At 47.4% G+C, this 17,117-nt stretch overlaps 1 protein-coding gene across 1 annotated transcript in view; it reads left to right on the top strand.

The window, feature by feature from the left end:
• The window catches only part of ITGB5 (integrin subunit beta 5), a 110,212-nt gene that overhangs the window by 58,864 nt on the left and 34,231 nt on the right, over positions 1 to 17,117 (top strand). Inside the window, exons 6-9 of the mRNA XM_065942150.1 lie at positions 2,153 to 2,314; positions 3,779 to 3,874; positions 5,837 to 5,926; positions 12,629 to 12,763. Of these exons, the coding sequence (XP_065798222.1) occupies positions 2,153 to 2,314; positions 3,779 to 3,874; positions 5,837 to 5,926; positions 12,629 to 12,763 (483 nt within the window). The remainder of the gene's footprint in view (positions 1 to 2,152; positions 2,315 to 3,778; positions 3,875 to 5,836; positions 5,927 to 12,628; positions 12,764 to 17,117) is intronic.

The following is a 17,117-nucleotide window of genomic DNA, read 5'->3' as shown; positions in this document are numbered from 1 at the left end:
TTTCCTTTGGACGTGTTATAGTTTTAGGTCTGTGACCCTATTTGAGTTCATTTTTGTATATAATGAGAGGTATGGGTTAAGCTTCCCTTTTTTTTTTTTTCATATGGATGTCTAATTATTCCATTAAATTGACCGTATGTGTGTGGGTCTATTTCTGGTCTCTGTTGTGTCCCACTGGTCTATGTGTCTGTACTTTTGTCAGTACCACACTGTCTTAATTACTGTAGCTGTATAGTAAGTTTTGTCCTTATTGAATGAACCCACAACTTTGTTGTTGTTTTTCAAAATTGTTTGAGTTTTCATTGTTGAGTTCCCATATATGCCAGTTATTAGCCCTCCTAACATATTCTGTCTTGTCACCAAGGGGACCCACTTCTCTCCACTTCTAATCCCTTAAATTGGTTTTGTCACAACTTAGAATTGCATTGCTGTAAGGGACATTCTAGGTTTCTTCCTCAGGGTTTTGAAAATGTGCCTGGCTGCCTCTTGTGCCTTTACTGGGCTTCCTGGTAGCTCAGACAGTTAAGAATCTGCCTACAAGGCAGGAAACCTGGGTTCGATCTCTGGGTTGGGAAGATTCCCTAGAGAAGGGAATGGCAACCCACTCCATTATTCTTACCTGAAGAATTCCATGGACAGAGGAGATTCTGTCCTCTATACCTGGCCTTCTTATTGTGCCTTTACTAGTGCCTAGGACACCTCCCCATCCCCAGCTTCCTGGGAGGGTCCTCCTCACCTTTAGCTCAGTTTATGTTTCCTCTGCCCTGGGAAGCCTTTCTCGCCTCCTCCCCCAGTTTCTGTTGAGAGGCTATTTACCTTCTTTAGCACACTTATCCTGATGCGTTGAAGTTTTGTTTCTGCTTGACTGCAAGCTTTTTGAGGTCCGGAACAGATGATTTCATAGACCCAGTGCCTTCCATGGAGCCTGCGCAAGGTCATAGGTTGGTAATTGTCTGTTGGCTGAATGTTGAGCATCTGGGAAACTGACTCCCCAAAGGTGGATTCCTTACTCACAGCTGGTATCCTGGCTTTCAGTCCTCACTGGCTTCCTTTCAAACCACCTTTTCTTCCTTGTGTTACTGTGACTTTTTGTGACTTATTTCCATGCTACTTTTGGAGTGAATGAGAAAATATAGCTCTTAAAGGTTGTTTTGTCCATCATTTTGGTGATAAGAAAGGATGATACCCTCACCCCCCATCTGCCATAAGATGATAGCTTTTAACTTGTGAAGTCTGTGAATCCAGTCTCCTATTTCAGTGTCAAGTGTCCATGTGCAGATAACTCAGTAGTGTTTAAACCCTTCCTATGTTCATCCTGTTACATGTATTTTCTTTCACTACTGGTATGAAAGCACCCCAATCCCAGGTTTTGTTGCCCTGTATCATGATCTAGCTGCTCCTAATAGTAATGATTAGGAGTGATTTGTGTATTGTCGGGGCTACAGTGGTTAAAGATTTAAAATAGAGTCCTTCCCTGACAGTATAGCCTATATTGAGCCATGCCTCTGTCCGAAGAGTGGACATATTCCATACAGTGAAGCAGTTAAAGGGAGAAGAGAGCTTATCTGATTGACCTTAATCACTGGAGTAGTTCAATTAATGATTGAAGTGGTTTACATATACCAGAAAGATGGCAGATTTTACCAGATTCTCCAAAGACAGATCATCTGTTGGTCATTTGGGTGCTCTGTTCTGAGTGATTTGTGTCTTAATTGGGGGACTGAAGTGGTCACTTACCGATCATCTTAGACCACATCGGCAGCCAGCCGAGTGTGTTGGTGTGGGGAAGTTGGGGTAGGCTAAAGGCTGTTCTGTGGAAGGAATACTATGGGAGACTCAAAGGGGAGGCCTCCAGGAGGAGTGGCCATCAGATAGAGAGTGGGAGCAGTGAGGACAGGGTGGCCTGCAGCGAGGGGTTCCAGGCACAGGTGGGCCCCACGATGGAGATTCACCTCTGCCCTTCAGCTTCCCCCATCAACTGGCTCTCTGCAATCCCCCAGTGCTTGTAGAGTGATCCCCAGCTATGCACACAGAGGATCACCTCTGATCCGCACCACAACCCCTGAGAAGGGCCAGTGCCCTGTCTGATGCCCCAGGGCAGGCTTGGGCAGCAGCTAGGAAGCCTTTAAACCCGTCAACCTCTGTCCCTCAGGAGAAGATTGGCTGGCGAAAGGATGCACTGCACTTGCTGGTGTTCACCACGGACGACGTGCCCCACATCGCGCTGGACGGAAAGCTGGGGGGCCTGGTGCAGCCGCATGATGGCCAGTGCCACCTGAACGAGGCCAACGAGTACACGGCGTCCAACCAGATGGTGAGGGCCGGACCCCCGGCACCACCCTTGTGACCCTGCCTGTGGTGTGAGGCCTCACCCAGCCTTGACCACCTTCCTCTGGACCTCTGCTCACTGACTTCCCCATCCTTTCTTGGGACTGGGTTTCTATTCGACCTCCTCCAGCTGAACTTCCAGAACTCCTGCTCATCATTACCTTAGGGTGTTTCTCAAGGATTTCTGTAGCTGGTTCATCTTTCTGCTGTTACGCACCCACACGGGGAATGTTTAGTCAAAGGAAGAGGTGGGCAAGACACGATAGATGTCAAAGGGAAGAGGTGATTTTACACAAGAGAGAGGACTGTGTTCCTGCAGAGGAAAAAAGACTGGGACAGAAGTTATGGGGCAAGACCAGCAAAGACAAGACTTCCTGGGTTTCCTGCCTGGGTTCCATCAGTGTTGGGGGCAGGTGGCAGGTGTCCTGTACTGGATGAGAAGCCCCAAGGACTTGCCTGGGAGTCTGTCACTGTGGTTGTGCAGTTAAATAGAATTTATGCAGAATTTCAAACATACAATAGGCCAGTAAATGAACTTCTACCTACCTATCACCCAGACCCAACAATTAAGATTTTTTTCACACTTGCTAAACAAAGTTTGTTTTTTCTTCCAAGATACCGTCTTCCTTCCCAAATGTGCTTCCCAGAGTGCATTTGGTAGAGTGGCTAACTAGAGAGAAATTCTTTCTAAATCTTGCCGGACTAACCCATTTTCTCCGGTTTCAAGAGGTGGTCAAGAATAATGGAGTCCAGAGAAGGAACTATACTACCTGATAACTGTAGAACCTCACTGATGAGGACTCTTGGACCCGTTATCGGCCCCTAAAATCCTTCAGGACTTTGTTAAGCTGCCTCGCAGCATCCTTCAGGGAACATCTTCCCTCCCTCCCTCCCTCCTCTGTACCCCTTCCCACGCCACAGCCCAACTTGTCCAAATGTCAGCAGCCTTTTCTGCCCATTCTGAGCCGTGAGAGGACTGAGCAGAACCTGTACAGGGCATTGGCAGGCCCAACATTGGGCATGGGAAAAGGAAAATAGGGCGAGGAGATCAGGAAGAAAGTCTTAGGGGAGAGAGGACAAACAGGTGCTGATGGTAGGATGTGGTCACTGCTCTTCTGCTGGCTTCCCCACTCTGTCGCATTCCTGCGGAAGGGATGGAAACACGGGACAAGTGTGGGAGACCTCCACTCATCACTTCTCCATTCTGGGTTGAGAGGGGCAGGAGGAGTGAGTCTAATTTGGTGGGTGCCAGAGGGTCCTTTCCTGGAGAATCTTCCCTACACAGCTTCTCAGTAAGGAGCTGCCCAGGGGGCTTGGCTATTAAGGGGCTGCTAGGGGAAGATACTTATTATCTGCACGGGTGATGAGCTGCTAAGTGCACATTGGAGCCAGGTGCTAGTGTCTCTACTTGCAAGAAATATTACAGCCTTGACTTTTGCCTTGGCCCTAGGACTATCCATCCCTTGCGTTGCTCGGAGAGAAATTGGCAGAGAACAACATCAACCTCATCTTTGCAGTGACGAAAAACCACTATATGCTCTATAAGGTACACTTGGAAGGGAGTGAGGGAGGCTGGTGGCCTGAATCTGGGGGCCCTGCTGACTCGGAGATGAATGGGAGAATGGAATGTGGGGCCAGGTGTAGTGTGGGGTGGCTGCGTGAGGAGTGTTAACAGCTCTGCTCTGTGTGGGCAGAGATCCAAAGGAGGGTGGAATATAATCCTGTCCTGATCTAGTGGAAAATGATAGTATTAAGGAAGCTCTTAAGCATTCATATAGCAGAGCATACCAAGCGAGTTAAACATATGGTTTCTAATTTGATAATGAGGGAAACAGTATCAATTCCTGTTTTTCAGATGATGAAATGGAAACACCCAGGGAATAGGGAAGGAAGATATAAAAGGAAAATGTCCAGAGAGAAAACTAGGCATCTAGTCAGGCTACATCCAGAGTTTGTATGCCTTCCTGCAGAGTATGGGAGACCAGTGGCTTAGTCTGGGGCAGGAATTTCCAAAGAAAACAGCAAGTGTCTTGAGTGCACAGAGCGGTCTGTATGAGTCTGTTACAAGACTTTCCCCAGTCGTCCCATGGGCCACCACTGCACTCTCCCATCATAAATATGCTCCTCCCCGCGATCACGGGGAAGTTGCCTTTCACTAGAACTCTCCTGCGGGCTGCTCCGAGTGTTCATGTGAGCTGGGTGTGAAGCCCAGCTCACCTCTGACATCCTTTGAAATGAGAGGTCATGAGAAGTTCATCCCCACCTCTAGAACAGTCACCTCAGTCCCCTCTCTCTGCTGCTCTTAAATATTCACAAGAGAGCCTTTGTCCAAAGGTGTGTTTCCACTGTGCCTGCCTGAGATTATCATTGATAATATGCCATTTGCATCTTCTTAAGTTCTTATCTTCTTTTAGCCTGAATCAATTTTAGATGAAAACAACAGAGAGAGATTTTTTTTGTCTTTGTTTAGTGAAGATAGCAGGATAGGACGTGGCCATTTACAGGGACCATTTTTAGAGAGGTGGTTGCATGGACTGTACTCCAGATGCTTCAGGAGGGAAGAGACCCACCTTGGCTTAGGCCAGCCTTGCTCAGAACCAAGTAACCTCACTGAGGGAGGAGGCTTGTCCAGTCCAAGGCAGGCTGAGGGCAGCGGGTATTTCTAGATGTTTCTGTCACTTTAGTAAGTGATACACACAGGCCTTGGTACCAGTGAAAGAAGAAAGGCAGCCTTGTCAAGGCCGCCTACTTTGCCAAGGACTTCACCCAGAGATACCAGACCTCCTTGGAAGGCACCATTCCCATTCAGTTCCCTCCTAAGAAGAAACTGTCTTGGAGACCATTGGCAGAGTTTCCTCTTTCACTCTTCCTAGACTGGTTGAGGGCATCTTTGAACGGAAACTGGGAATACCTACGTAGTCTAGAAGAGAGGACAAGAACATTGAGAATATATTGATTCTGGTGGTGGTGGTGGTGGTGGTTTAGTCACTAAGTTGTGTCCAACTCTTGCAAACCCATGGACTATAGTCTGCCAGGCTCTTCTGGCAGGCAAGAATACTGGAGTGGGTTGCCATTTCCTACTCCAGGGACTCTTCCTGACCCAGAGATCAAACCTGCATCTCTTGCATTGTAGGAGGATTCTTTACCACTGAGCCACCAGGACTCCCTATATTGACACTAGAGAATGGAATTTCAGAGCGTTTTTCATTACATGCCAGAGTGGAGGGGTCTCCAGGAAGAAGCCTGACATTATACTTTAAGAACAGATCTTGTCAGACCCTTCTTATTCAGACCTTGAAGAACCAAGATTCCACAGCCTACTGCAACAACTCCATTCCCTTGTGCTGATTTTTGCCTCTACTTGTGGCATCTCTGAGTTATGGTGCCAGTGAGTGGCAGAAGCAGTGCTGAGGGCCCTGACCATTCTAGCTCAGTAGGGCAGTGTCCACTGTTTGACAGGATGGAAAGGCAAAATGGGCTCATTTCTTTTCTTTTTTTTTCCCCCAAGAATTTTACAGCCCTGATACCTGGAACAACGGTGGAGATTTTACACGGAGACTCCAAAAATATACTTCAACTGATTATCAATGCATATAACGTAAGTCACCGATTTCTTCTCCCACCTTCACCCCCTCCCCCACCCTCTCCCCCTGAGGCTCCAGGAGCTGGTGCAGACTTGGGTCGGAAGGGCACCATTGTGCTGGGGTACCTGGTTCTGTGTCTTGTCTCCTGCCTCTTGAGTTTGGCGCCTTCCTCCTTCATTTGGATTCGGGGTAGAGGAGGCATCCTGCCTGTGCGTCGGTCTCCCCTCACCCCTGCCACCTTGACTCACATTGTAAGCGGATTCCAGTGAAGCAGCAAATGGCTCAATCAGTCTCTGGCTGGTGGCCTTGGATATGCTTGGGTTCTGACTTTGTGGTAACCCCGGGCCCCATTAGGGCACCACACTTGGGTAGTGGTGGGTATAGGAGCTTTTTACCCATCCAGTTGCCTGGGCCATCCTGCCACCGTGTTCCCTGTGGCAAGAAGTGAGAAGCATGCACACTGCTCACCTCTCAGCAGGACTGAAATTCCCCAGGCTCCTGGAACTCCACATTGAACTGCAGACTAAAATGGGTCAGAAGAATCCAAGAAGAGTCACCAATAGGTCTTTTGCCTCTTTGCTTAGGCCCTAATTGTATTCAGGTCCTTTTTGAGGGAGGCTGCGGGGCTGTTAAATACTGTGCTATTGTGACTCCATTAGCCTGGCTCTGCTGTAGTAATAAGTACAGTGCTTAAGGACATGGTTTAGGGGGTCACTGCTGCATCCCAAGCCAGTCATCTGCGATTCCCAAATCTCTGTCCTTCCCACCCCCTCCCTCCATTCCTAACACCCAAGAAGTGCTCGATGCAGAACTCCTCTCCTCGGGAAAATGGCGAGTCCCGGTTCTCGTGCTGGCACGTATGTGCCCTTCCCCATGAAGCCTCCAGTGCCCACCCAGCCTCTCATGAGGCCTGGTGGTTCCCAAGTCGGAATTCAGAGTGCATCTGCCTGTTAAAAACAAAATTCCACATAGAGTAAATGTAGTTTAGCTGGTTCTATTATATAGAATAGACCTGTGGGCTAACCTGGGAATATAATCAACTGGACTGGCATCACGTGGTATTAGAAAAACCATCTTACTTTCCCGTGAGTGATTTACAAATGCACATTTGGAGCTCTGTCTTTCCAGCTGAATTTGTTTCCTACTGTGGTGGCCTTATTTTGAATCACAAAATGCTGCTATGCTAGACCAGGGGCTGTAGTAATACGCCTGGTTACAGAGGACCAGGAGTGTAGGGTGCCAGCCCTCTCCTGGTCTCCTGAAGGCGGTGAGTGGGTGGCAGTGAGGAGTTGGGGCAGGTTTTCCCTCCTCCCCGTACCTATCCCCCAGTTCTGTGCAGCTAAGGGTCCTCTTTCTCTCATACATACTCTGATCCTCATTCTTGGAACTTCCTGTTGAGAGAAACTGGACTTCCTTCTCCTTTCCTAACTCACCCCTCTCACACTGACATCCTCTTTTCTGATCTCTGACCTTAAATCTTCATCATGACCAGTGGCCAGCACAGAGCCCAATGAGAGCCCACAGAGCTACGCTTTGTGGTTTTCAGATTCCTGCAGTGTGTGGAGGTGTAATGTAGTGAGGGAGTCCGAGCAGGGTGTGTGTGAGGGAGGGGCCAGGCCTGCCCCACGTCACCGCTGACCCAAGGGCCCCCCTCACCGTGACACCCAGGGTCTCAAGCTCTGGACACGAACAGGGGGGTCAGAGTGAGAGCCAGAGGCCTGCCCTGGACTGATTGCTCAGTCAGCTCCTGAGTTCTGACATCCTGGGTAGCTGGCAGCCAGAGTTCCGGGGCTCCCCTGGAAGCGTTTCCTGTCCAAGGCCCAGGCCCCTCTGCTCCTCATGGGTCTAATAAAGACGGGCATCGTGACACCCTGTTCTGTAGAACTAGCAGCTGGTGCTCACCAGAGCTGGGAAAGGCGCTGTGCTCAGTCAGTGTTCCGTGTGGCTGAGCAGTCTGCACGCCCACAACCATGTGTGGGTCCAGTGCAGACCAGATGCATGAAGCCTTGGTAGTGGATCCCGAGGCGGAATCTCATAGACACTCAGAGCTGCTCTCCCTCTGAGGCACAGTGCAATGACCTGAGCAGGACTCATGACAGATGAATTTGCTTTCTTAGTGGAAACCCAGGGGCGTGGGTTAGGCCGAGGTCTGGAGGGGAGCAGGGAGCCCTCTATGTGGCTGAGGATTCGGGAACTGGCAGAGTAAAGATCTATTCCAGGCAGGGGCTACATTTGGAACCCGGAGTCAGCCCCCGAGGACCTCTGTGGATCCAGGACTATAGCTGCACCCTGAGTTAGATCGGTGTGTCTGTAAGGAAACATGTTAGGAAACCAAACTCTGTGAGTCCAGAGTGTGTGCGTGAAACCTGCCCTTTAAAACGGGCATTTCTAAAAAATAAATAAATAAATAAAATGGGCATTTCTGGAATACGATCCAAAGTAGCTATTCAAATTCAGTGAAAAACAGCTTTTTTGAGAAGTAATTAACAAACTAATTTATAATGCACTGTACAGATTTAAAGTGCATGCTTCAATAAGGTTTTGACACTTGTACACACCTGTAAAACCATCGCCACAGTGAATGTGTCTGTCGCCCTAAAAAGTTGGGACCCGTGGTCACTCCCTACTTCTGCTCTTTCCCTCAGTGGAAATTTTAAAGGAATACATTAAATATAGAAACGTGAAACAGCAAGGTATTCAGAGCAAAGTCTAGTTGGTGGAAGCTGTGTTGGGGGCACGTTGGTGTTCCGTGTCCATTGGCACCTGATTCACTGGCTGCGGTCCTTTCTGGTAAGGACCGGGCCTCCGCCACCCACACGTCTCCTGGATTTGAGCCTGCATGGGTCCGTGTGTTTGTGTGTACTTTGGCCTGTGGTAGGGGCTCTGGTTATCCTTTCACCTGCTCCTCTACCCGGTCAGGGTCAGGGCATAGCTCCAACCGGACTGTTTGCATTCCTCGGCGTCACCTTCCCGCCTCCGCACTTTGTGGTGGATTTCCTGTGAGTCACACAAGGCGTGACTAAGCGTGGTATGGACTCGTGCCTCCCCCGGCGCTGGCACACCATCGGCGGGGACATCCTGAAGGGGCTGCGGTGGGGCACGCAGGGCAGACGAAGTGGTGTGCCTCGAGGCTGGGGAGGGAGCAAGCAGGAAGGGCGTGTCTGATGGAATGGCTCGTAGAAGCCAGTTGGTTGTTCTCAGCTTTCATGGTGGCAAGTCTGCACCTCTGGGCTTTGATTGCTACATTTTTTCTCGCTATGCCAGATTCCTCCTTGTGAGGGATCCCCGGTGTGGAGCTTTGCTGTACAGTGGGTTCCCTTCCAGAGCTCGGAGGAAGGGCACTGGGTGCACACATGTGCGTACATGCGACACCAGCATTGTGTCACATAGACAAAGGGAGGGTCGAACTCGGAGAGAAATTCTGGGGGTCCCTTTCCAGGATGAGCAAGAACAGGGTGTGCTGGACGCCACTAGAGCTGCATGTGGAGGCTGACTCAGGCCTCCTTGCTGAGCACATGTTTCTCTTTTCGCTGTTGCCATACAGTCTGCTCTTCCCGCTCCACAGCTGGCCTGCCTTAAAACGATTGCAGATGTCACCTAGCCTGGGTATTTAACAGCCTTTAAACTTCTTGACGTTGTCTGCTTGTTCTAGGGTGTGAGGAATAAGGAATCACATTCAGAGGCAAATCTGGGAGGAGTTCATTGAATTTCAGGAGTGACAGATAACGTTTTCATGCATCACAACTGCATTGACTGTGGCTTTGATTTTCTGCTGTATCCTGTACCCCAGCCACTTATTCCTTCCTTCATTTATTCAACGGACAGAGACAGCTTAATGTGTGGCAGGCATCATGCTACTCCCTGGGGATAAAACTGAACAGAACATAGTGCTACCCTCCAGAAACTCATAATCTTTGAAGGGAGACTGGATACGTCCTAAGCATCTACACTCCCCAAGGTCAGAGCCAGTTTCCAGTTGAGAAGTGTATGGCTTGGTAACTGCAGAGAGCGGTGCAGGGGGACCCAGAAGGCCCGGTTCTGATCCTGCCTGTCCCTGCCAGCTTTCATAAAATGGGAAGTTTGAACTGAATAATCTCCACAGTTCCTATCCTCACTAACATCTTAAAGTGTTTCTCATTCCAGAGACAGCATGGGGATCGAGAATAATACACACTGTGGATCTGAACACAAAGCTTAGGGGTCTCATGGCCAGAGTAGGACATAAGATTCCATGTCCATCTGCTACAATTACTGATGCATCGACTAGTTCAGTCCTTAGTGTCCCCTTCCTCCTCCAGATTCCCTGTTAATGCTTCCAGGCGGTAGCTTCAGCTGATCTTGATGGCAAGTGCTGATGCTTCTTCCCAGTGTCCTGTTCGTGAGCCATGGGGCCTTCACATTTCATGAGACTAAGCCTAAGAAATTTAAATAGCTCCAGTCTACCTAGCCCTTTAATGATAAACTGCTTTGTTTCATCCTCACACTTACTCACAATTAAAATAGACAATTTTAATTTACCTCATCTTCCAAAAATTTTCTTCCCCTAAGCCCAAGCTGCCTAGCATAGCTGTTGTTAAAAATATCCATCTTTTCCTCCATCCACCCATTCAATAAAAGTTTATGTTCAGTCCTAGAGAGAAATATTCTGTGGTCCTTGGAATTCACAGGTTGATGGAGAGAACAGATTTGTTAAAAAAAAAAAAAACAAAACAAAACCACATTTAGCAGGGCTTCCCTGGTGGCTCGGCAATAAAGAATCCACCTTCAATGCAGGAAGTGAAGGTTCAATCCCTGGGTCAGGAAGATTCCCTGGAGAAGGAAATAGCAAGCCACTCCAGCATTCTTGCCTGGGAAATCCCATGGACAGAGGAGCCTGACAGGCTACAGTCCATGGGGTTGCAGAGTAGGACACGGCCGAGCAACTGAACAACAGATCCCGTTCAGCAGGAGAACTGTGTGTCCTGAGTGGCACTTTCACAGTCCCCTGCCAGTGGAGGCTGGCACTACCAAGAGAAGAGGAAGTGGATTTAAGAGAGAATATTTTTAGAGTTGTAGAAGCACTTAGACAATTTGTGGCAAAGGGAGAGACTATTTTTTTGCAGAGAGTGTTTTCAATAAGCTGTTAATGTGTTGGGAAAACTGCATATTTAACTAATGCAGGTTTAACACTACATGCTCAGCAGGAAAAAAAGAGATAAGCAGCCCTAGGAGAGCAAGAAACACTTCTGCCTTCCTCTGCCCAAAATCTTGCTGCCCGGAGTGCACCTGAGAAGGGAGGTGGGGGGCTGAAGGGCCGTCAGTTGATCTGGGGAGGGAGATCCATGTGTCTCTTGGAATGTGTGTGCAATCTGCTATTCTGAGTGTATTTAGTGTATTAAAAAATCCGTTTTGTAAGGTGTACCTTAACTACAAGTCAGTTACTTCATTTGGCCTCTGTCTCCAAAGTATATCCTCCTTAGAGATTTTCAGTGGCGATTTTTTAAACTTGGAGATTTACAGAAGATTGTGTAGACTTTTCACAAACTAAATACACCCTGAGTATTGAGCCACCCAGGCCAAAATGGAATATTACTATTACAGCCTCCAGAACTCCTATGTCCTCTTCTATTACTATCCCCCACGGGATAGTATAAATAAGCAGAATCATAGTTTGTATGCTGTGCACATCTGGTTTCTTTTGGACTGTGTGATGTTTATGAGATTTATTTGTGTGGCATCAGGTAGTCATGTTTCATTCATTCTTGTACTGTATGGTATTCTACATGAGCACACCATAATTTGGAAAAAAATTCTATTGATAAGCATTTGGTTAGTTCCAGTTTCTAGCTGTTACAGACAGTATTGCTGTGAACATTCTTGTATGTGTCTGCTGGTCAGTACATATCTCTTTTGGATATGATTCTGATGTGAATTGCTTGTCTAAGGTTGACCTAAGCTTAGTAGGTACCAGCTAATGTTTTTCCTGAGGGTTGTACTAGTTCACACTCCCACCAGCAGGGTTTGAGAGCCCCAGTTGCCCCAACTCCTTTCCAACATTTGGTGTTTTTAGTCTTTGATCATTTCTATTTTGATGGATAATTTTAACTTGATTTTGGTTTCATCTTTTGTCTTGAGGACATAACCCACACATAAGATACTATTCTCTCAGAAAGTAGTTGAGAGCTCATGAATGTGGACCTCATCTGATGGGGGATGGATGTGATGATGAGCAGTGGAGGGTGGGTTCCGGGGGAAAGTGCCTGCTGAGCTGTTGGGAAAGGATGATAAGGAGCTGGTCAGGGGAGGAAAGAGAGGAACAGTTAAGCAAAGGACCATTACCCCAGGCCTGTGCAAGGCCCATAGTCGAGAGAGCACATGGCAAGATATGAAGAGTTCCATGTCTGAAGCTGAGGGTGGGGATGAGAGATGCTCTGCAGAGATGAACAGGGACAGCTCATCACCTTTGGAAGCAGATGAGGTTTTCATGTGGCAGGTGGGCCACTAGCTACTTCTCTGAGCTCACAGAGAGGGACCTTAGGCCCAGCCTAGTAAGACAGCGTGTGGGTGTGGAGAGGAGGAAAGGGATGGGGGAGGAGCAGCGAACCTAGCCTACTGGCTTTCGCCTTGGCTTGAGACCCCAGAGTCAGAGGAAGCCATGTGGGCATCAGAGAACCAGTGTGGAGAGCGTCTACAGCTGTAGCCTTAACTGAGTGGTTCCGGCTTCTCTCTCTGTTCAGAGCATCCGGTCTAAAGTGGAACTGTCGGTCTGGGATCAGCCTGAGGATCTTAATCTCTTCTTCACTGCTACCTGCCAGGATGGTGTATCCTACCCTGGTCAGAGGAAGTGCGAGGGCCTGAAGATCGGGGACACGGTAAGTTCTCACCTCCTCATGTGCTTGGACTTGTTAACATTGGTCATCATGCTTTGGCCTCTGATAACTTTGTGACTCATTAGATGCCTTTGGGAGTTTGTATTCTGTCTTCCAACTCAGCCTTCTCTGTGCTGTGCCTTCAAGATGCAGGTGGACTTTTAAAAACTCCAGTCAGTACACAGCCTTCAGTACATTGGCTTCCTCAAGTTGACATGGTACCTTTGGTGCCTTTAACTTTTTATTATTATCTTTGTTTGACAGGGATGAAATTGGGTGGGGGAGTGTAAGTGGAAACCTAAAAGCCCTGGCCTTCATTCCTAGTCTCTTGGAGCTTGCTCTGTGCCTTGGATAGTCTGGTCTTCACTTTCCCCTTTTGTAAAATATGAAGAAAACTATTCACCTCTTCTGATCTGATCAGATGAAATGGATAACTCTGTCACAATGGTGGGAGCATGGGTTGCCTTATCTGGATTTAAGTGGATATAATTAAATGGTGGGGAAGAAATATTGCATATGAAGATGTGTTCCAAGCTAAGGACTTGAGGGAGGGAGGAGGATGTACATACAGGTGATGAGAACAAAGGTGAAACACTGGCTCGAGGCAAGCAGAGTGGTGATGGAGAGCCAGCCATACTTCTAGAGATTTCTGCCACCAGAAACACCAGACAGACTGAAATGCATTCTTTGCTTTATTGTCACTTTCATTGTTCAGAAAATGGGAAGGCAGTGAGGGTAAGTTCTCTTCTGTAATGAATCTGATTGGAGCCAGAAAAATCATAGGGATCTTAAAGATATATGACTGTATCTTCTGGACTTTCATAAGCACTAATGATGGCCAAGGTGGAGATTAGCAGACATACCCTGGACTCCAGGGAAACACCCCTGCTCAGAAAGACATGGTTGTGGTCACACAGTTGCTTATACTACAGTGTGGTCATTTGGAGTTTCCTCATGTTCTGTAATTGATTCTGTTCCTCCTTCACCTTCCCAACTGCTCTTCACCCACTTTACGACCCACAAGCATAAATCTCATCCATTCCAAATCTTACAGGGGTGCCTCACCCCAGCGTAGGGACAGTCCAGAATGTGGTATGAAAGTTGAGAAAGTGAAGGACTCTAATGGCCAGATAACAAATCTTTTTCTAACTCAGGTTTTTTCCCCAGGTGTCTTTTTGCTCTTAAAAAAAGGAGAGGGGGAGATTGGCCTAATCAAGTTGTTAGATAAATAATCATTAAAAAATTTTAATAATTCATTATGGCTTTTAGCTCAGAAGATACTCATAGAATAAGGTGATGTTACTGTGACAAGATTCCTATTCCCATCTTCCTATTGACGTTAATAAATTTTGGAGAGAGTAGTTTAATCTATCCAAATAAAAAATAGGAGTAGAATCAATGCTGATCCATGTCTTATTTAGTAATATCATATTTTTAATATCCATGGACTATTTGGGTGGGGAAAACGTCATCTCGTTAAAGTTGCACATCCAATAAAATTTTATTTTTTAATACTTGTCATATTTTGTGATATATTTGTTATTTTGATCAGTTGCAATGAATAGTCAATCCAGACAGTGTTTTTAAAAACACAAAAGCCTTATAGTCACTGAGTTTAAAGAGGCAATTATGAAATATAGGAGGCAGAACTAACCAGAAAAAATACATGTAAGTGGATTCTATAGATCTGTGGTAGATGGGATGTTTAGCACAGTGTGTTAAGAAAGCTAAAGAAGGATGCGTGAAAAACACCCAAACAAAGAATCCTTTACTTGGAAAAATAGGTACCATGGAACTGAGGTGGCGAGGATATACAACACATACCACATGCCTGGGTTTCAAGATGTCTCTTGACAATTTCTAATGACATCCTAATACAAAGACAGATAACACAGGTTGGCAATAGCATAGCTGGGCAGATGCATAGCTGAGTAAACCTGCTTTCTAAGAGTGTTGATGACATCAGTTGGAGGAAGACTTGACTGAAGTTCCCACTGTCTCCTGTCTATTCGTGTTTACTACTGGCTTGAGATTAACTAGTGGGAGAACTGCTTATCAAAGGTGGGAAGGTCACAAAGCTGGAGAAAAAAGATTACTTATAAAGCAGAAAAACCAAGATTTAAGAACATTTTTCAAAATGAAGTGGGGTTGAAATCATTAGGATTGGTATCTTGCATTTAATTCAGAATATTAGTAACATAGAACTTGGTTTGATAGTAGCTTTTAAGTAAAGGCTCTGGTAGATTCTAATTCTCAAAGACTCCTTGTGAATAAGTAGTGTTGCTTTAAAAAAAAAAAAATACCAACTGAGGCTGCATTAATGGAATCTTGAGATAATGGCTTCACTTTTTTTTGTGTAGATCAGACTGCATCTGGAGTTCTTTGTGCAGTATTTTTTCCAAAAAAACAAAGCAAGCAAAAGCAACTGTCACGATGAGTTATCTAGAAACCAGGAAGGTCAAAAGAACTAGTTTGTTGATAATAAAGTTGAAATGGTGGATGCAAAAAACTGAAGCCAGTTTATGCTGCCATAATCAAGAAAGGGAAATTTATTGTAAGAATACTAGGTTCCTGATGGATCCAAGAGGGCCATGCATTTAGTCTTGGAAAGGACTGGAAAGTAACTGGACAGAGTTAGCTCCATATTCATCACTGGGTTCACTGTAAGGAAGGTAGTTATTCACATTGACAGATGAGAAAAGCTGAAGCACAAAGAGTTTACTCAATTGCCCAAGTAAGTAGCCTGTAGGTAGCAGAGCAGAAGTTCAAGGCTCAGACCTTCTGGCTCTGACACCAGTGCTGATGCTCCCCGCCACCCCCTCCCCCTGGCACTTGCTGCCCATCACTATGTTCCATCACACCTATCCAGAGGGCTCGCCTCAGAGGATAAACTCAAAGGCCAGCCTCCAGCAGGGAGCACCTCCCCACAGCTCAGTGCATACCCCCTGCCAGGCACCGTGAGGTGTGAGGTCACCCACAGATGGGCAGTGGACTTGCAACTCTCTCCTAACTGAGTCCTCACTGCTTGTAGCATCCGGACCGTGGCGGGGTGACGTGAGCTACCGTTTCCTGGGAATTTATAATGCACTCCATGCTGTGCTAGGGCTTTGCTGCCAGGTCTCTGCTGCTTGCAGCACCTGTGTCAGGTAGACTTTACTTCCCCATTTTATGTGAGAAAGATTGAGGCTCCTAGAGGGTTGGCACTGAGGGTCTTGGTGGAAGTCTGACTGCTGGTGAGCATGCAAACTAGGAGACAGAGCTGCAACCACTCATGCCATGGTCCCTGTTTTTCCCCTTATACCTGTGCACTTTGAAAGTAAACGTTGCAGAGAAGCGAAAGGTGTTATCATCACCATGTTCATGTGGTCACTGTAGTGTACAGATGTTGTTTTTGCTGGGATACCTCAGCAAGATAGGAACATTGTCCAGAAGACAGGACAGGATTCTAAGTGGTATTCTTTTCACAAATGTGAACAGTCTCAGATGTATTTGGATGGTTTCTGGAGCATTTGAAGCAGAAGAAGGAAGGGTGTTTCTCCCACGCTCTCCATAGCATTTCCACGCCAGCAGGTGAGCCAGAGCCTCCCTTGGGCTCCGAGAGGCCGTGACCCTGTTGAGACAGTGGCCCAAAGGCAGGCCTCCCATATTGGCTCCCTGTTTCCTCTCTCTGTCCAAGAGGCTACAGTCACGTGGCCCCTGGCTCTGCCACCAGGGCTGTGAGGTTTTGTTTTCTGTGGATGGAGACAGGCTGGCACAGAGCAGCGGCCACTAACCAGTCATAACTGGACTGGGTGCTGCTGGCCAGGCCACCAGAGGCGAGCTCCTTGAGGGCCCTGGAGGCAGCAGAGGACAGAACCCAGGGCAAAATGGAAAGGTGGGGTCCTTGTTCAGAAATAACTTCAGATAGCAAAGCATTAAACCTAAACATGGGTTATTCTGAGTGTGGGGTCCACCATGCTGGTGTGGCAGGGGAACTGGAGGCCTCCCCTCAGCCCCCTTTTTGCTGAAGGAACCCCAAGGAAGAAGGGCCCCTCATCACAGGGGCCGCTACTATTTCAGCTCAGAGTTTTCCAGACATAGAAGAAGGTTTGGGAGGCTCCATTAGTGGTGAGTCCATGAGGGTATTGCCCTTTTGCAGGTGGAAAGCAGCTGAGGGGAGTGGGCTGGGGATGGAGGGGAGGGTGGCAGGGACAGAGGCAGGATTGGGCCGACTAGTAGGACGAACGTTCCAATATGATGTCTGGCTGTTATTCAGCAGATGTTTTCTCTTCCTTAGCACCATAAATTGGGAGGATTGTGGACAAGTCAGGAAATGGTGAGGCGGTAGGCAGGGGTACAGGGCACAGCAGAAAGGTGC

Source organism: Muntiacus reevesi, chromosome 8, assembly GCF_963930625.1.
Source record: "Muntiacus reevesi chromosome 8, mMunRee1.1, whole genome shotgun sequence".
NCBI lineage: Eukaryota > Metazoa > Chordata > Mammalia > Artiodactyla > Cervidae > Muntiacus > Muntiacus reevesi.
Note: the sequence above shows the minus strand (reverse complement) of the source record. Positions and strands in the feature narration are given on the sequence as shown.